The sequence below is a fragment of the Lissotriton vulgaris genome, chromosome 11 (assembly GCF_964263255.1).
Source record: "Lissotriton vulgaris chromosome 11, aLisVul1.2, whole genome shotgun sequence".
Classification (NCBI taxonomy): Eukaryota; Metazoa; Chordata; class Amphibia; order Caudata; family Salamandridae; genus Lissotriton; species Lissotriton vulgaris.
Window position 1 is genome coordinate 1,008,116,561 of NC_141699.1, and position 15,064 is coordinate 1,008,131,624.

The window sequence follows — 15,064 nt, forward strand, 5'->3', positions numbered from 1 at the left end:
CGCTATCTCCTACTAGCTGTCGCTAACTGGTGTTAGCGACAGCTTGGTAATAGGGAGATAATTTTATCTCCGCTTTCTTGGCATTTAAAGCCAAAAAAGCGTAAATAAAACCCCTTGATAATATGCCCCTACATCCTTAATCTGTGCTAGGATCTCGGCCCAAAATGGTCAGATCGATGGAGAGTCCCACCAAATGTGCCTAAAATCCACTTGAAGCCCACAACCTGTCCAACACAAATCGGATGTCTCTGGAAAGATCAATTTGAGTTTTGTGAGATGCTTGTACCAGTTGTTAAGTACTTTATAGTGAGCTTCCCACATTCCCATAGAGCAGTTGAATTCATCTATGTCTGTATATATTTTGTCCCAATCTTTATCTGTAATGTTTTCCCTTAACATCTGCTCCCAAAGTTTCTTGTGTCTGGTTTGCTCCATATGCATTGCGGTTTGTAGTATCTTATAGAGATGCAATATCGTTCCTTTTGTGCCCTTCTCCAATTTTGCTAGTTTCTCCATGGGCGTGAGTTCCCTGGCTGCGGCCTCCTGGACCCCCTTAGTGAGCACCCAATGTCTAAGTTGAGTGTAGTGATAATACTCATTGGACGTGAGTTTAAACTCCCTCAGGCAGTGTTTGAATGTGAGGATGTCCCAGTTGTGAAACAGATCAGAAATTGTACTGATCCCCCTCTTTCCATGTATCGAATGATTCCGGTGGGTACTCAGGTGGGAATAATGGGTTTTAGTGTGAAGGTGTGAATGGTGATGAGAATGTGGCCAAGGTAGTTACCCTGTGTATATCATCCTAGACCTTAAGGGTGGTTCTGGTAGGCATACTCAAGTAGATGCTAGGTGGATGCTCCACTTTGGGATTCCACAGTTGGTCCCATATAGTCCTGCCCGACACTGCCCTGTCCATGTGTAACCAATGTTTATCGGATACTCAGGATGACCATCCTGTAACCACTCTGAGTTGGGCTGCTTTATAGTAGAGATTCATGTCTGGTAATGCCAGACCCTCCCCCCCTCTGCATTTGGGGAGCCTAGTGCTCTTTCCCATCCCCAGATAAAGCAAATGATCAATGATTTTATTGTAGCAAAGAACCCTTGTTCTATCTCGATCAGGGGTCTTTGAAAAAGATACAAGGCTCAAGGCAGAATCATCATTTGGATTGCCTGAATTCGACCCAGCCATGAGAGATACATGGGACCTATCTATCGAGGTCGGCTTTCACTTGTTGGAGAAGTAGGGGGTAATTTACCTTACAAAGGTCTTGTATCCTAGTGGTTATTTTAATTTCCAGATATGTGATTTCCTTTTTCGCCCATTGGAAGGGTGTGGCATCGACCAGTACTACTATCTCCCCCTGTGGCAATGTGAGGTTTAACAGATAAGATTTAGGGGCATATGTATCATCCGTTTTTTTTTGTCGCAAACGCTGCGATTCGCAAAAAAGCAGCGTTTGCGACAAAAAATTCATAAAATGCGACGTATGAGTAAAATTGCATCGCAAAATTAAGGAATTGCAAAATTTGCGATTCCTTAATTTTTCGTCAGCATTTAAGGAATCGCAAATTGTGATTCCTTAAATACTATGTATGAAGCACCCAAGTTCTGTGATTTCTCATTAAGAAATCGCAAATTACCACCAACTTGAAGTTGATGGTAATTTGCGATTTCTCACACAAATGCACTTTTTTGGCATTTGTAAAGTCGCCATGTTGCGCACATACATGCCCTTAGGGCATGTATGTGCACCATATGCGCACACATGTTAATTTCAGGGGTGCATCAGGATGACCTCATGACACCCTTTCACCCTTGAAATTATTCTCAATTTGCGATCCTCAAATTGCGAATCACAAATTGAGAATTACTTCCCAATCATTCCTATGGGCCTCCTGGCCCATAGAAATTAATGGGAAGGTATTCCTTTATTGCGATTTCGCAATTTGCTAATCGTAATTAAGGAATATTAAGAATTCACAAAAGAATTGCAAATTTTTAAATACATCCCATTTTGCAATTCTCAAAAAATCGCTATTTGAGAATCATAATCACGGATGTTGATACATCTGCCCCAGAGTGAGGTTAACTTGTAACCCAGCACCAGTTCAAAGTGCCTCAATTCCTCAATTACTCCTACTAGTGAGGTTTCCAGGGCCATGAGTGATAGGAGCATATTGTAGGCGAACAGAGAAATCTTATGTTCATCTCCCCCAACATAATACCCTGTATCTCCGGCGACCTGCAAATTTTGGGAGCCAAGGGTTTTATGCTTAGTTCAAAAAGGAGTGGAGAGAGCGGACATCAATGGCGAGTCCCCCTTGTCAATGGGAACATAGCTGAGCTCACCCCATTAACCAGAACCCTAGTGCAGGCCCGAACGAGGAAAGACCAGTCTGCCTAACAAAAGGCCTTCTCAGCATCGAGCGTCAGAAGAACTGCTGGTACTGATTTTTTGTTTGCTTTTTCCACAAGACGAAAGACCCGTCTTAGATCATTGTGAGTTTGCCTGCCATCAATGAACCCCTACTGGTCCGATGAATCATTTCTCGCATTAGTGATTCTAGCCTACCAGGCAATATCTTTGTGTATTTTTTGGCATCTAGGTTGAGGAACGCTATGGGGCGGTAGGAGCTGCATAGTTGAGAATCCTTCCCAGGCTTGGGCAGAACAGAGATAAGGGCCACCCCCATAGTTGTCGTCACCCCCCCGAATCCACAAAGGAGTTATATAAATGTACCAATTGCTGGATTATCTCTGGCCCAAAAGTTTTAAAGAACTAGGCCGTCAAGCCGTCTGGACCCGGTGTTTTATGTGGTTTTAAGTTAGCTATGGCACTGCTCACTTCCTCCAGGGTCATAGGTGCTCCCAGTTCCTCTTTCAGTAAGGCCGACACCTTTGGCAGCTCCACCTCCCCCAAGTATCTTTCCTGGTCATTCAGCTTGTACCTCTCTGCCTGGTACAGGTTTTGGTAGAATTGGCCAAAGGCGAAGGCCTTATCAGGCTCCGCAGTTCACAGTTGTAATATCCCCCCCCCGGTAGCCTTATGTCACCTATATAATCCCTCTCCCTTTTCATCCTCAACTGTCTGGCCAGATATGTCCCGACCATATTGCACTTCTCATAGGTAGTGCTTTTGAGACTCAGTAGAGTTAACTCAGCCCTGTTGTTGTGGATAGTGTTCAGTTTACCCCTAAGGGCCGTTACTTTTGTTTGCAGTGTCAGGGTAGGCTACCTCTTGTGATCCCTTTCTGCTTCTTTCAATTCTGTTTCCAATCCCAGTCTTTCCTGTGCCCAGCGCTTGGTCAATTCGTAATTCGTTGCATAGTAATCGATCCCTTGTGAGGGCCACCGGGAAAAACTACCTCTTGTATTTCAGGGGAGGGCCATCCCAGGCCAGTGTAAGTGTGTATAGGGCATGATCCAAGATAGTGATCGGGTGTATGGAAGTGGCTTGCAGCGCTGGGATTAACGTCTTGCTTGCAAATATGTACTCAATCCTAGAGTAGGTCCTATGTGTATGAGAAAAGAAAGTGTAGTCCCTATCTAGTGGTCTCATTGTGCGCCATGTATGTACTGTGCCCAACGCCAAAACATCTTATTTCAAGGCCTTGGAAAAGGTGCTCGAGGCTGCCCTTTTGGATTGCGTGCTGTCTAATCCTACGTCACATCTTGAAACTAAATCCCTTATTAGGAAAATGCTGCCCTCAGCAAAACTCCTCCAGCCTTAATAGGACCTTGGATATGAAAGTAGTTTGTTTGGTGTTATGTGCATATATAGAGGCAAATGTGCAAAGTCTCCCCTGTAGCTTCCCTTTCACCATCACTATCCTGCCCTCCTTATCCATTTTGTTACCTTCCGGCTGGAACTTCAGGGCTCTATGAAAGAGGAGCACCACCCCATTGTGCTTGGTCGTGGTTGAAGAACGATAGATAATGGAATATGTCCTGTGCCTTAATCGATGTTCCTCCACCCTTTTCATGGGTATTTCCTGCAATGCAATAACATCATGCCTCTGGTCTTGGAGATACTTCCACAATTTCTGGCACTTGCCAGGGGAGTTAAGCCCCTTCACATTCAAAGTTAGCAAAGCAAGCGCCATTTACAATCACGGTTTGGAGACTCCTCCATCATATAATCTGTAGATTTAAGACTTTTATGGGGATCTCTCCCCCTCTTTGCCAGACTCCTAGTGGTCTCCATAGTTGATCCATGCCGCCCACGCCACCTGCCTCTTGTGAGTAAACAGTGATAAAGTACATTTATCGTGTGTTTAACGTGGACATATTGGTTCGTGTTTGGCGAGCTGTAAAGTATAAGAATCTAGTCACCTGTTTTAAGTAGCATCCGGAGGAATAGTAAACAGTGTGTTCCCCCTTCCTGTACTCTTCCTCCCCTGGAGCCATCCAGACCTCCTCCTCGGTTATCATTATACCTAGGAGATGCCCAGAACTCTCAAAGCCCCAAACACTATGAGGCATCCCGAGTGAACTCCCAGAAATGGTTCACATACTCATCAACACAGCAAGGCCATGAGAAGACAAAACCCCTCCGTTCTAGCAAGGGTGTTATTTCACCTCACCCGCCTGTCCCCTAGAATCAAAGTTAATTATTGATGCTCTTGCTCCCCCAGGCACCTTCAAACTTCCATTGTGTTCCTGCATCATTGGCCCTCGTCCTTATCCCTCGCACATGGCAAGGTGTTCAGAAATCAGCCCTATCCGCCTCTCTGTCGATCTATGCTCTCCTTTGGGGTTATTTTCTTTTTAGGGATTTCAACCTTTTCTGCCCCTGCCATTGTCCCGCTTTATTTTTCTCCACCGTCTTTTTCCCTGGGTCGCCTTATGAGGAACCGTGCCCCCAATCTTCTGGATTTGCCAAGCCCAAAAGTTCTACCGCTTCCGCATAGGAGGTGCAGTGGTGTTGCCTATTATGTAGTGAAAAAGAAATTTCACAGGGGTAGGTCCATTTGTATTTTATATGCTCTCGCCGTAATCTGTCAGTGACTGGTCGCATTTGTTGCCTGTGTGTCAGTGCCGCTGGAGCCACATCCTGGAATAGCTCACACATAATTCCTTGGAAGGATATCTTCTCTTTCGATCTTGCTGCCTGAAGGATAGCCTCCCTATTCTTGTGGGAGTGTAGTTTAGCCATGACGTCCCTTGGTCGCTTGTTCCCTCCGGAGAGTGGCGGGCCCACGCTGTGCACCCTGTCGATTTTTTTCTTTGTGCCTCCCGGTCTGAAGACTTCTTCGAATACCCCCAAGACAAAGGCTTCCAGATCCGTCCTTTCCCCTCCCTCCTCCAGATTCTTCAGGTGAACATTGACTCTTCGAGCTCTGTTCTCAAGATCTTCACATTTTAGGGTATTGACTGGGAGCTGTTCCTGGAGCCCTTTTGTTGTGTTTTCCATCTCCTCCATTTTACGCTCCATTTCTTGAACCTTAGATTCCACTTATAATGTGTGACTGCCAACAGAGTCAGCATCTTGCTGCAGCAATGTTAGCTTGCACTCGATGTCACGAGTGCTAAATGAGACAGTTGACCCAGCTTATCAAGCCATAGACAGAATCAGTATGGAAAAACAGAACGTTATGGAAATATTTGATGTAGGCAAGGGATATATGTGGGGTATGTGAGGGATAATGTTCTTTCATTACATTTGCATTAAAAAGGCTATGACATCAAAGGGGAATAAAAAGGGATCAAGGTATGCCTTATCATTCTACATTCCTTTCTTGAATAATTCATAGGAACAAAAACAGTACATAAATGTCAACACCAGGATGTAAGTAATTAAGTTACAACTCAAAGTAAATATTCATGTTAATGTGGTATAATCATATAACAAGTGCAAATATTTCATTCACCCCCAGCCCTTAATAAGAATCCACACGAGATGACATCAAAAACTATAACGCCATCATTATTGATGAATCAGCACTTATCATACTAGCAATAGAATTATCCCAGACATTCCTGTACTATCTACATTCCAGCTCTCTTCTGGTTAAAAACATTAATGCACCTGTTTGGATTTATGTAGGTCTTAGGATATGACAAATCCCATTGTGCAACCATGTTGGACATTGCATTTTGATAAAAGAAAAGTTGGAAACATGCAGAGTGGGCATGCACATTTCTCCACTGGATTACAGTTTGTTTTGCAATGTTTATGAAGTAGTTGTTCCATGTGTATGACTGTGTGTAGCCATTATTAAGGGTACATAGTAATTGAATAATTGTGGGCAATGTGTTAACATTGGTAAAAAGGAACATTTGGATGCAAATATTTTAAAACAAATATTTTTGGGGTAACTTTTGTAAATATAAATTGTTTTGGTAACATTTCTTTGTCTGTGCATCACATGGGGCGACCAAGACAGCCTGGGACTATTTTCGTTTCGCTATTTCATGGCTGTTCATTCCCCTCAAGGCCAGAGAGGCCGAAACGCATTGACTTGTGCCACATTATTCGTGTTAATAAAAACAAATAGCGGCATATCCCAGCAGTGCGTCCATGTTCTGTTAAGAAGGGCAGAGACATTTGAAGACATGCGTAAAGTGGGCTCTGGCCCAGGGTCGCCACCTTTAAAGGGGCCCCCTTATTAAAATTACCGGACGGCCCACACTGTCTATAGTTATAAAATAACAATTTTTTTACTTACTTCTGTATTTTTTGAGCCGGGACAGACTGTCCAGCCAGTCTGGCCTTTACCTGAGCGACAGCGACCGTTAAAGAAAATACCTATTTTATTCTCTTTTGATTCAGCAAGCACTCGAACTTTATAAAGTGCACAGGCTCAGCCTTGATGCACGGCCCTTTACCGCATGTGAGACTTACTGTGCAGTACAGATTGGCAAGGGTGTGGTATCTCAGTGACTGCATAGTGCTTTTGGAGGTGCTGCCAGGTAGTCAATACCTCCTGACTCTAAATACCATAGCTCACAGCATAGGCAGAGCAATAAATAAAAGTACCCACCAGCACATACATGAATGGACCTGACAGTCTAGCTACAGTGTAACTACATAGATTGTGGGTAGAAAGCTTGGTTGGACCATTCGTCTGTTTGTTTTTCTGACAGGATGGCTGTGTCAATGCGCATTGTAGCATTATATGCTCTCTTCATGATTGCACCATCCACGTCAAGGTACTGCTGGGTAGGTGCAATCACAGCCTAGCGCCTCCTGGCACAGAGTCCATGTTCCTGGCAAAGAAGGGACTGGAGTGCAGTAAACACAAAAAGAAGCAAACTCCATATGCACAGACCCAAAAGGTGAGAAACTAGTCCATTGAACCACATTCAGCATCTTGTTCAGGCTGATAATCTTTCTGTTTTTCTGGTGCTGGCCAGCCAGAGAGAAACTGTTTGCTCCAGGGTTGGGACCAGTTATAGGCTGACCAAGGAAGGAGGGTTCAAGGAGCTAACTAAGGTCACCAAGGACATGAATGAGCAGAAAGTGTATAGAAAACTCCGACTTGTGACCAGGATGCCCCAAATTATATTTGGCCCGAAGCACCCCAAATCCTTAAGAAATCCCTGAATGAGGGAAGCAAACACATCATCATATACATAAATAAAAATATACATGTATACTTGCTTTAAATAAAGTGAAATATGATCTTGACTGATTGCAGTGACACATTTTTGTTTATTTCCTTTGATGATTGGTAGAAAGTATGAATCAATAAAAGTATGTACGAAGAAAGAGATGAGAACACAACTTTTAACTAAAATATTTATTAAAACCTAGCACCAATTTAAAAAAAAGCCTGAGTCTTGAGTACAGTACGTAATCAGGATTAAAAATAGTTTTTCAGAACAAATAATCAGTTGAAACATTATATTGCTGTTATCCCATGCCAATTTCTTATTTGAAATATGACTTTGCATGAACACATTAAACAACCTAAAACATTTGAGACTATTTTGCATGTTGACATAACATATTACAACTAAATACATTTAGAATTTACCAAATTGCACGCACGCTCAAACTGGCATTAAACAACAACATTGAGGTTCTGTGCACTTATTTGAATCTCTTCCGTCTGACCCTAATAATATTATGCCCATTATCTCTGCAAAAGGAATCCTATCAAACACTTCCATTGAATGATATAGTAGTATTACTCTGGAACCAACATAATACACATGGGGCTAGATGTAGGTAAAATAGATTTACCGATTTTTAATTACCGAATTTTACCGATTCGGTAATTAAAAATCGGTAAATCTAAGCTGTGGACATGTAGGTATTCCAGATGTGCTGGAATACCGAATCGGAAGTATTCGGTATTTACCGATTCGGTAAATACCGAATCGTTAATGCCCATTCATTCCCATGAGCTTTGAATACCGATTTCCACAAGGGTGCAGGGGGTGTCACCTGTCACATGTGTGCATGCACACCGGAATCGGTATTTTACCATAAAATTGGATTTGATGGTAAAATACCGATTCTGTAAGGCCTCTGGGACTCAGAAGAGTTCCACCTACATCTGGGAGCCTCAGATTCGGTAAATTTACCGAATTTTTATTTTACTGAATCGGTAAAATTACCGATTCGGTAATTTTACCGAATCGGTAAAAAAATGCCCCCTACATACCTGTCACCCATTTACCGATCGGTAACGGCCAAAATCGGCCGTTACCGATCGGTAAATGGCCTGAAACGGCCACCTACATCTGGCCCATGGTATTTTACAGTTTTTAATTGCACTGTAGAATACATGTTTTATGTATGTCCATATAAAACTGCAATCAGTTTTTTTCATATGTAAATAGCACAGATATCTATATTTAAAACCATGTAGGGCACATTTTCATTTATGTTTCCAATTTTAAATAAAGATGTTGCACTATTTACTTTTCCCCTCATAAATCAAAATCTATTTCAATGATGTTTACTTCATTAATGGTACACTGAATTAACAGTGCATGAACAGACTACAAGTAAAACACATCACACACTTCATCATGAAACAGAACAGCCACATTATTAAGAATGCAACCGTGTCTTTTACTGGGGAAATCAGCATATTAATTTCAATAATAAAAAGTTAATTTTTGGCAAATATATGTTATTTTACAGGAGTATTTTTCAAGCTATGACAGAGAGAACAATCTCGTCTCAAAATCTGATTGATACAGCATAATGATATTCTACAGCTACGCAGCTAAGAGGTGTGGCATAAAACCTTGGGTAGCCCAAGATAAATCACTAGCAACAGTGTAATGCCATAAAACCTGTTGTAAATATGACGATAATAAGATTTAAAGAACATAGGGCCAGATGTACAAACATTAGGAATACCAATTTCTTAATTGCGAGTCTCTCTGAATCGCAATTAGGAAATCGGTATTCCTAAAAAATGAAACTCTTTTGAGTTTCATTAGCAATTCTAAGTCACAAACAGACCTACCTCATGCATATTAATGAGGTAGGTTGCAATTTGCTACCCATTAGACATCACAGCCATCACAAGAATGGTGGCCTGCTGAGGTCAGCAGATTACTATGTCTGTGATTGCTTTTTAATAAAGCAATCTTTTTTGTTTAATTCTCTCCATTTTACTTAAAGGAAAATGGGATGCATTTAAAAAGAAAAAAAAATGAAATGTTCGCTTTCATTTGTTTAAGAATTAAACTTTTTTTTTAACATTCTCAAGGGGGAAGGGGACCCGAGGGAAGTAGTCCCTAAGGTACTCCCCCTTTGCGTATGGGTTACCACCAGTTGTAAAATGGTGGTAAAGTATTACTGTTTAACCACAGGAATGTGGTCACAAAACATTAGTACATTGCATTTTGTTTTGGTATTTGGAAGGGAAGCCCCTTCCAAAAATAATCAGTATTTGGTAGCAAATGCAAATTTGCCTTTTGTACATTGAAAAAACCTTTTTGCGGTCTGTGAATCGGATCTCTTCGACCTCAAAAGAACGTTGTACATCCAGCCATAGGGCCTTATTTAAAGTTTACTGGATGGGATACTTCATCAAAACCTGGCGGATAACATGTCTATAGTACTACAAGTGCAATAGTCTATAACGTACTTGTAATAATGGTAGGCGGGACATGTGCCGCATTTGTGATAGAGTAGTCTGATCACTAAACTCTAGTTAAAGCCAAAAGTCCTATAATGTTAGCCTATAACTACCCCTCAGAAGTTCAAGTTTTGGCATATATGAACTGCCGTAAAAACTACTATCATTCCTTCATTCTATTATACTATTCTATAAACAAATCCACTATTATGGCAACAGCAGATGTCCATTAGCTGCAACTACTAGTCTGTTTGCAAAGTAGAGCTCTATATATATATCTCACAATACGAAGTCATAAAAAATGCATTCACAGTTGAGATTTAGAATACTAAAAGTTGAGAGTTACAGACACTTTACAAAGTGTCAATCATGCTCACTTTACTATTGTTTAGGGATTATATTATAAACTACATTGTATTGTGAGTCTTTGTAAATAATGAGGTTTCAGTACAATTTGTATTTAGGAAAACGTCAACCAACTTCTACTGAATCAGATTAAGGCTGAGGAATTCATAAAGTGAAATATAATATGTTTGATAACATACTTCCTCTAGGTTTGATCTTCTTCAGTTTTAGACAGCTTGAACAAACTTAGGAGAAAAGAACACATACAAAAAAAGGCTGCACATTTCATACCATCAGGAATGGTGAGAATGCACTTATGACAAACTATTGAAAATAACACTGGGCCCATAAAACAAGGCATCTAGAACATGTGTGCTAATAAACAACAATACACTCACACCCTTGTAGCTGCATTGCAAAGAGGTTAACTTCATATTACCACCACAATACTGCCAACTTCATAAATTACTGCTTCACACATAAAATGTTGCACTCACTTTACTTAGGAAAGCCACTGGGTCCTTACTCCTTAGATCTACTTAATGAAATGTTAAATCACATATCACTGCATGCATTTAACTTGTGCTTTGGTTCTAGTTAAATTCGTTAATTCATATCTTTTGCAGATGTTAAAACAGCCTGGTATGGACAATTTTTGGAGATCCACATAAGTTATCTGTATTTGTGAGGGAAGTGACATCATTGTGCACTCAGGACTTCAACTCGTTTTAGTCAGGGCTTTGCCTCACAAAGTTACTAAATACCCTATTGCGTGCCACAGATCTTCAATAATGGGAAATCTTCAAATTTAGGTAAAAGAGATACTTTCTTTAGCACCATGCATTACAATAACACTTGGGACCTACCAAGGTGAAACAGACCTCAAGTTTGGCACAAATAAACAAAACAGACTAAAGGTTGGGACGTGAGATATGTTCAACGCTACCCTTATGCACAACAGCTGAAGTAACTCTATTTAAAGAATACTGTGCTTCAAGGTTTTCTTTCAAAAGCTATGATTTCAAATCCCACCCCAACATTTATAAGTGCAAGTGCCCAAGCAGTGTTTTAGGTTGCGCTCTTTATCATGAAATTCCTTATGGTTAAATTAGTTAGATACTTCCTCAGTTACATGGAGTAGCCATCACATATCAACTGGCCAATATTTCATAAATAGACAATATGAGTAGTTCACCTAGCACCAGACTTGGCATCAGTAAACCCAGCTGTTTAAACACTTTGCCTGGCATAATCAATGTTCAATGTAACCTCCAAAGTCACTTTGTCATTCAGTGCTGCTCAATAGGAACTTGGTGTAAAATCCAAACTGCAGTACTAAATACATTCTTGGATTGAAAATTCCATTTCTTTTCTGCTGTACATTCATCTGATTTATACATGTGTTAGAGATCTTGGCAATGCATTCCCTGACTGGTGATCATTTTCAGGAAGCGTTGGGGGTCCACCTGGCGAATGAAGCAGAATGATTACGTAATAGATAAAATATGATGAATATATATCTTAAATTGAGTTTAATTCACGAATGCCACATAAGCAGAATGAAATATACAACTTATGTGAACTTGTAACACTCCCCAGCAAAGTAAACAATACTTGAATTGTCTTTTAAACGATTTGCTACAGCTGAGCTGGTTGCAATCCCACAGAAGCACATGTTTGCAGCATAATATCTAGGGCCTAGTTCACAAGGAAAATTGAATGGGAGAAAAATGCAAAGGGTGGGAATTTGCACATGCACCACAGTGTAAGATCCCATGTTCAAACTATGCTTAATTAAAAGTGTACAGATGTATACTGTTATCTACAAAATGGGCATTAGACTCAGGAGCATTTTTTCTTTATTTAATGAGGGAGTGTAAAGGCTCATGCAAACTCTCTGTCTGTATATGTACATTTGTGGATTCAATGAAATAACAAAGGTTAAAGTGACTATAGGCTATAATTTATCAGAACATCTCAGTTAAAATGATACATTTTAAACTAAAAAAACACTGACATTCACCAGTTCTGGTTACATTAAGTAACAATAACTTGTGACCCTGCAATCCACAGTGTTGTAATCAATGATGCAATTTCAGATATAGCACTGATGTTATCAGTGATGTGATAGAACATGTCATAGGGGATGCAATATGTGAGGTAATAAGCAGTGCGTGAATTATAATTACTACTGTTTAATATAACTGGTGAATTTCAGTGTTTTTTGTGTGTTTAAAATACTAACGTTTTAACTGAAATGCTCACCTAACTTGAAAAAAGTTTTTTTGAGAATTTGTCTTGGTTTTTAATGTAAAGTAAGACATAATAACTATATCTGACTATAATTTCACTTTAACCTTTGCTTTTCAAATATTGTATTACCATACCTTAAAAGGCCTATACTGCACTAACAATAAAAAAGATTTATTGTTACATTATTTTCAAAATTCAAAATAGGTTATTTAATATTGTATAATTAAATACAAAATATGTACCAAATCCTGGAGGGAAGGGACCTCTGAAGTGCTTGAATGTAGCTAGGAAGGGCACATTAGAAGTCCCACGTGTTCCAAACGGGCACAGGCCCTCACCAGTGGCAAGTCACCATGACGGCCAGTGTCGCCCTTAGGGGGTTAGTTCCAGGTGGGTGTGGGGAACCAGCTGACATGACCCTTGTCTCACTATGGGACAGTGAGATGGTCCAGAGAAACCTCATGCCTGATAAACTAAGAAATACAGGCAGTGGGTGACCAATAATGGACATAGGATAGAGGCTCTGAAAGACACAGGAGCTACTACTGTCAGGTATCACCTCGTGTCTGAAGAGCAAATGGTCCTTGGAGTGCTTCACCAAGTAGTTGCAGTAGACAACAGCGAGCAACATTGTAAGGAGGTGCAGGTTCTCTTTGAGTGGAGGGGGTACCTGGCAGCCCAGGATGATCAGAAGGACCTGGAGCTTGATAGAGTGGCCCAGGTAACAGCAAAGAAGAGGAGGGCAAGGGGTACAGGAAATCCACTCTGGAAATTCCCACGGTCCGGGGGGAGGCTGAACCTGAGGGGGATGCCCCAGAACCTAAGGGGAAAGAAGTGGCATAAATGGGGAACCTGCCTGAGCTGACCCATTGGCAGCAGGAAAAGGGTCCCACCAGGGAGGAATTCCACGCAGCCCTACTCCAGTGAGTCTTCGGCAGCAGGCTGAAGTCCAGGCAGCTGGAAAAGAGTCTGGATCTCACTTGATCTATTGGGTGAATGGTCTCCTATGTAGCGAGCCTAAGTTTGCTGAGCCTGGGGCAACTTGTGTGCTGGTGGTATCCCAGCCTTTCAGAGCATACCTACTTGGTTTGGCTCATGATGTGCCTCTGGCAGGTCATTTGGGACAGGCAAGACCTTGACAGGCTTGTCACCTACTTTTACTGGCCCCAAATGAGAAAAACCTCAGATGCGTTCTGTGGTTCCTGCCAGACTTGCCAAGCAAGTGACATGAATGAAGGAAGATTTAAGGATCCCCTGCAACCATTCCCTGCTGCCATGAGCACCCCTTTCAAGCAGGTGGGCATTGAGATTGTGGGTTCTCTGGATTCCAAGATAGCCATGGGCAACAGGTTTTCCTGGTCTTGGTGGACCAAGCCACCCGGCACCCAAACCTAACCCTCCTGAGGACGGTGACGGCACCTGTCGTGGCCCAGGCACTGATGGGGATCTTTACCCACATGAGTTTCCCCAAAGAGGTGGTATCTGACCGGATGACCAGCTTCATGTTGCTGTGCATGAAGGCCATGTGGAAGGAGTGTGGAGAGAACTACAGGTTCCCCATCCCTTAGCACCACCATAGCAATGTGTTTGTTGAAAGGTTCATCTGCACCCTGAAAGGCATGATTGCCGGCATGTCAGAACCCATGAGGTGTAAGTGGGACATCTTCTTACTATGCTTTCTATTTGCCTACATTGAGGTACTGAAGAAAGGGGATGGGTTAAACCCTGTAAGAGGACCTCTCATTTTGGTAAAGGAGGGCTAGAAGCAAGCTCCTTAGAAGCCACCCCAGGATGTATTCAGTTACATGCTGGCCTTCCAGAACCCAACATCACGCTTCAGGAAACTTGCCCAAGAGAACCTATAAGCTAGCCAGGAGGATATGAAACACTTGTAAAACCAAAATACCACTATTGTTGAGTTTCAGTCTGGTCAAAAGGTGTGGATGATGCAGCCAGTAGACCCCCACACTCTACAAGATAAGTGGTTTGGTCTATTTTAGGTGAAGGAATGCAAGAGTGATGTCAACTACCTGGTGGACTTGCATACTCCTAAGAACCCCTTGAGGGTCCTGCACATGAAATGTCTGAAACCCCACTTCGAGAGGTTTGAGTTGACCATGCTCTTGACTACATATGATGGGGTGGAAGAGGAGAGTGAACCTCTCCCCAACCTCCTGTCTGCCCAAGAGCAGGATTGGTCAGTGGAAGATGTGATCCCCTCCCCTACACTGACCCTAGAGCAACAGAATGACTGTTGCCAGTTGCTGGTACAACTTGCAACTCTGTTTTCACTCACCCCAGGAGTCACACATTGGTGCACTCATAACATCGATACCGGGGATAGTCCACCTGTGAAACACAAGATGTACAGGCTGACTGACAGAGTGAAGGCTAGCATTAAGGAAGAGGTTTCCAG

The 15,064-nt window shown here is 41.8% G+C and overlaps 1 protein-coding gene across 1 annotated transcript in view; it reads right to left on the reverse strand.

The window, feature by feature from the left end:
* Positions 1 to 10,286: 10,286 nt before the first annotated feature.
* The window catches only part of LOC147683929 (uncharacterized), an 879,194-nt gene continuing 874,416 nt past the window's right edge, over positions 10,287 to 15,064 (reverse strand). Inside the window, 1 exon segment of the mRNA XM_086942580.1 lies at positions 10,287 to 11,861. Within this exon segment, the coding sequence (XP_086798706.1) occupies positions 11,788 to 11,861 (74 nt within the window). The 3' untranslated portion in view covers positions 10,287 to 11,787.